The 4,314-nt window shown below is 57.4% G+C and overlaps 1 protein-coding gene across 1 annotated transcript in view; it reads right to left on the bottom strand.

Annotated features, from left to right (window-relative positions):
• LOC102044497 (dynamin-2) overlaps positions 1-4,314 on the bottom strand; it is a gene marked incomplete at its 3' end in the record, with an annotated part of 23,898 nt that overhangs the window by 10,774 nt on the left and 8,810 nt on the right. The window contains exons 7-13 of the mRNA XM_031065521.1: positions 3,893-4,053; positions 3,348-3,490; positions 2,972-3,107; positions 1,858-1,925; positions 1,342-1,480; positions 762-848; positions 599-669 (exon numbers count right to left, since the gene is read on the bottom strand). Of these exons, the coding sequence (XP_030921381.1) occupies positions 599-669; positions 762-848; positions 1,342-1,480; positions 1,858-1,925; positions 2,972-3,107; positions 3,348-3,490; positions 3,893-4,053 (805 nt within the window). The remainder of the gene's footprint in view (positions 1-598; positions 670-761; positions 849-1,341; positions 1,481-1,857; positions 1,926-2,971; positions 3,108-3,347; positions 3,491-3,892; positions 4,054-4,314) is intronic.

Genomic DNA, 4,314 nt, shown 5'->3' with positions numbered 1-4,314 from the left:
AGCTCCGGGGTGCCCTGGGCAGGGGGAGCTGCCCCGGTACCCACCCGGTGGCCACGTGCTGCTCAGTGAAACAGCTGGGGCAGGAGAGGAGCAGGAGAGTCCAGAGACAGAGAGAGGTGATGGATCCGGGGGGAAACAGCAGAGAGCAGGAGGAGAGCAGGGAGTGTGACCCGAGAGGAAAGAGAGAAAAAAGGGGGAAAAGAGGAAAAAAAAACCAGGAGGAGAAGAGTGGGAATTGAAGGGGCAGGGGGGAGTCCGGGCACCCTGAGCTGGAGTCTGGGAGCTTCCCGGAGCTTTGGGGCTGGAAAACACCAGGAAGAGCCACGGGAAGGTGGCAGGAGAGCCCTGCCCTGTCAGGGGAGAGGATGAGGAGGGACAGACGGGACAGGGAGCGATTCCTGCTCTGGGACAGCTCCAGGGTGGCTCCAACAGCCCCGAGCATCCCAATTCCTGAGGCTGGGGCTTTTCCCAGCCCCTTTCCCGAGCCCAAACCTGAGGGAATCGGTGCTGGTGGGACGTGGGAGACTCCAGCGTCCCCACAAGGACAACACAACCCCCGAGGCCACGTGGGAATTGTCCCCCCAGGGAAAGGACTCACTTGGCAAAGCCGATGAAATCCTCGTGGTTGGTGTTGATGTAGGAGAGCTCGATGTCGATGAGCAGCAGGATCTGGGGGGAGCGGGAGTCAGGGAAAAGGGGGAAAAATGGGATTTGGAGGTGGATTCCCGCTCTGGGGGTGCTGGGGAAGGGCTGGGGCTGACCTGGTCCTTGGTTTTGCCCTCCCGCTCGCGGATGTGGGTGGTGACGATGCGCTCGGTCTCCTCCCGCAGCCTGGGGTACGAGCCCAGCTGGAAGAGAGGGAAAAGGGCCGGGAAGAACGGGTGGGATGGAGGCAGGCAGCTCCGAGGGGAGCAGCACCCCACCGAACCCTGCCAAAGCCCACCAAACCCCACCAAACCTCACCAAACCTCACCAAACCCTGCCCAAGCCCACCAAACCCTGCCCAAGCCCACCAAACCCTGCCAAACCCTGCCAAACCCCACCAAACCCCGCCAAACCCCGCCAAACCCTGCCAAACCCCACCAAACCCCACCAAACCCTGACAAACCCCACCAAACCCTGCCAAAGCCCACCAAACCCTGACAAACCCCACCAAACCCCACCAAACCCCACCAAACCCTGACAAACCCCACCAAACCCTGCCAAAGCCCACCAAACCCTGACAAACCCCACCAAACCCCACCAAACCCCACCAAACCCCACCAAACCCCACCAAACCCCACCAAGCCCCACCAAGCCCCACCAAGCCCCACCGAACCCCAGCACTGGGCTGACCAGTACCTTACTGGTGCACTGGCGCACGGTGTTGATGAGCTCCTGGATCACCAAATCCACACATTTCAGGCACGGCTCCTTCAGCTTCACCACCTGCTTCTTGACGATGGCCTCGAAGGCCAGGTCTGGCGTGAACAGCCCCGTCCTGGAGCCCAGCGAGAGGGAAAAGCGGGGTTGGGACAGAGCCCCATCCCAGGGAGGGATTCCCAGCTGTGGGAGAGGCAGCTCCCTGCTCAGCAGAGGAAATCCCTCCTCCAGGAGAGCCCTTCCCAGCTTTCCCTGGGAATCTGGGTCGGGAATTGTGTCCCGGGAAGGGTCTGTGAGGGATACTTGCCTCACCCCGTGGATGTTCTTGATGGCGTAGCTGATCTCCCGCCTCAGATCCTTCTCGTCGAATTCCATCTGCAGGGAAAGGGAGTGGGGATCAGGAATCGGGGATCAGGAATCGGGAATCAAAAATCGGGAATCAATCAGGAATCAAAAATCAGGAATCAAAAATCAGGGTCTGTGAGGGATACTTGCCTCACCCCGTGGATGTTCTTGATGGCGTAGCTGATCTCCCGCCTCAGATCCTTCTCGTCGAATTCCATCTGCAGGGAAAGGGAGTGGGGATCAGGAATCGGGGATCAGGAATTGGGAATCAAAAAACAGGAATCAATCAGGAATCAAAAATCAGGAATCGGGAGTTGGGAATCAAAAATCAGGAATTGGGAATCAAACATCAGGAATCGGGAATCAATCAGGAATCAAAAATCAGGAATCGGGAATTGGGAATCAAAAATCAGGAATCAATCAGGAATCAAAAATCAGAAATCAATCAGAAATCAGGAATCAAAAATCAGAAATAAATCAGGATTCAGGAATAAAAAATCAGAAATCGGCAATCAGTCAGGAATCAGGAATCATTCAGGAATCAGTCAGGAATCAGGAATCAGTCAGGAATCAGGATCATTCAGCCAATCAGTCAGGAATCAGGAATCAGTCAGGAATCAGGAATCAGTCAGGAATCAGGAATCAGTCAGGAATCAGGAATCAGTCAGGAATCAGGAATCAGTCAGGAATCAGGAATCAGTCAGGAATCAGGAATCAGTCAGGAATCAGGAATCAGTCAGGAATCAGGAATCAGTCAGGAATCAGGAATCAGTCAGGAATCAGCAATCAGTCAGGAATCAGGAATCAATCAGGAATCAGCAATCAGTCAGGAATCAGGAATCAGTCAGGAATCAGGAATCAGTCAGGAATCAGGAATCAGTCAGGAATCGGCAATCAGTCAGGAATCAGGAATCAGTCAGGAATCAGTCAGGAATCAGGAATCAATCAGGAATCGGCAATCAGTCAGGAATCAGGAATCAGTCAGGAATCAGTCAGGAATCAGGAATCAGTCAGGAATCAGGAATCAGTCAGGAATCAGCAATCAATCAGGAATCAGCAATCAGTCAGGAATCAGGACAGCCCCGCTGTGCAGCAGCCACAGAGGAACCACACCAGAATGGCCCATCCCAGGATGGACCAACCCTGCAGCCTCATCAGGCAGGGGCTGCTCCGATTTAGCTGCCTCGAATTTGGGGATTTTTATGGGGTCAGGGATGGTTTGGGTTGGAAAAGCCCCCAGGGAGAGGGACCCCCCAGCCCTCACCTTGACGAGCTCAAAGGGGAACCTCTCGTGGAAAATCCGGTTGATCCTGGCGCCCCCGGAGAGCTCCAGAGTGTCCACCTGGTCCCCCGAGCCCTCGATCCTCTTCTCAAAGTCCACCCCGAACTGCTGCACCATCCTTGGGGCAGGAAAACGGGAATGAGGGAGCGAAAATTCCCCTAATTCCTCCAGCTGGGGTGGGGGAGAAGCGCAAATCCCCCTTTTCCTGTACGGGAGGGACAGAGCTCACGCTCCCAGGGATGCTCCAGGAAAAGCTTTTCCCCATCCCTCCCTCCCGCTGCAGGGACAGCAACCCCAGCCCGAGCCCAGCAGGGGCATTGCCCCGGCTGGGAAGGACAGATCCGGGAGAGGCACCCACTGCAGCAGGGCTTTGGTTTTCCTGGCGGGGTCGTCGGGTCGGAAGTTCTTGTACTCCTCCACCTCCTTCTCCAGGGACAGCAGCTGGCTCTGCAGCTTGCTGCGCAGCGAGGGCAGCGACTCCCGGATGTGGTTGGTCAGTTGCTGCATGCAGGGGGACGGCGAAAACTGAGCCGGGAGCCCGGAAAATTCCCGTTTTCCGGGTGGGAATGAGCAGGAAGGGGCCGTCCCACCCAGAATATTCCCCTTTTCCAGGTAGGAATGGAGCAGGAAGAGGTTGTCCCACCCAGAAAATTCCACTTTTCCAGGTGGGAATGGAGCCCCACACGGAAAATTCCACTTTTCCAGGCGGGAAAATTCCCCTTTTCCCGGCAGGAAGGGGCTGTCCCACCCGGATAATTCCCCTTTCCCAGCAGGAAGGGGCTGTCCCACATAGAAAATTCCCCTTTCCCAGCAGGAAGGGGCTGTCCCACATAGAAAATTCCCCTTTTCCCGGCAGGAAGGGGCTGTCCCACCCGGATAATTCCCCTTTCCCAGCCGTCGCACCTGGTTGAGCACCCTCTGCAGGTGCGGCGTGCCCATGCGCTCGGCCATGTGCCGGTAGGCCGGGTGCGACAGGAAGAATTTGCGCTCGGCCGCCAGCGCGGCCCTGATGTCCTTCTTGCCATCGATGTCCTTCTGGCTGCGGTTCACCACCCCGATGTAGCCTGGCACACGGGGGACAGAGCGGCGCCCAGCACGGGATGGCACCCGGGGGGCACGGGGAGACGCTGGGGGAGCCAGGGAGGGACACGGGGACACGGGGACACTGGGGACACACACAGAGTGACCCGAGGGGGACACACAGAGTGACCTGAGGGGGACACGGGGGACACACAGAGTGACCCGAGGGGGACACTGGGGACACAGAGTGTGACCCAAGGGGGACACACAGAGTGACCTGAGGGGGACACGGGGGACACACAGAG

This window comes from Geospiza fortis, unplaced genomic scaffold (genome assembly GCF_000277835.1).
Source record: "Geospiza fortis unplaced genomic scaffold, GeoFor_1.0 scaffold566, whole genome shotgun sequence".
Classification (NCBI taxonomy): Eukaryota; Metazoa; Chordata; class Aves; order Passeriformes; family Thraupidae; genus Geospiza; species Geospiza fortis.
This window is presented reverse-complemented; position numbering and strand designations above follow the sequence as displayed.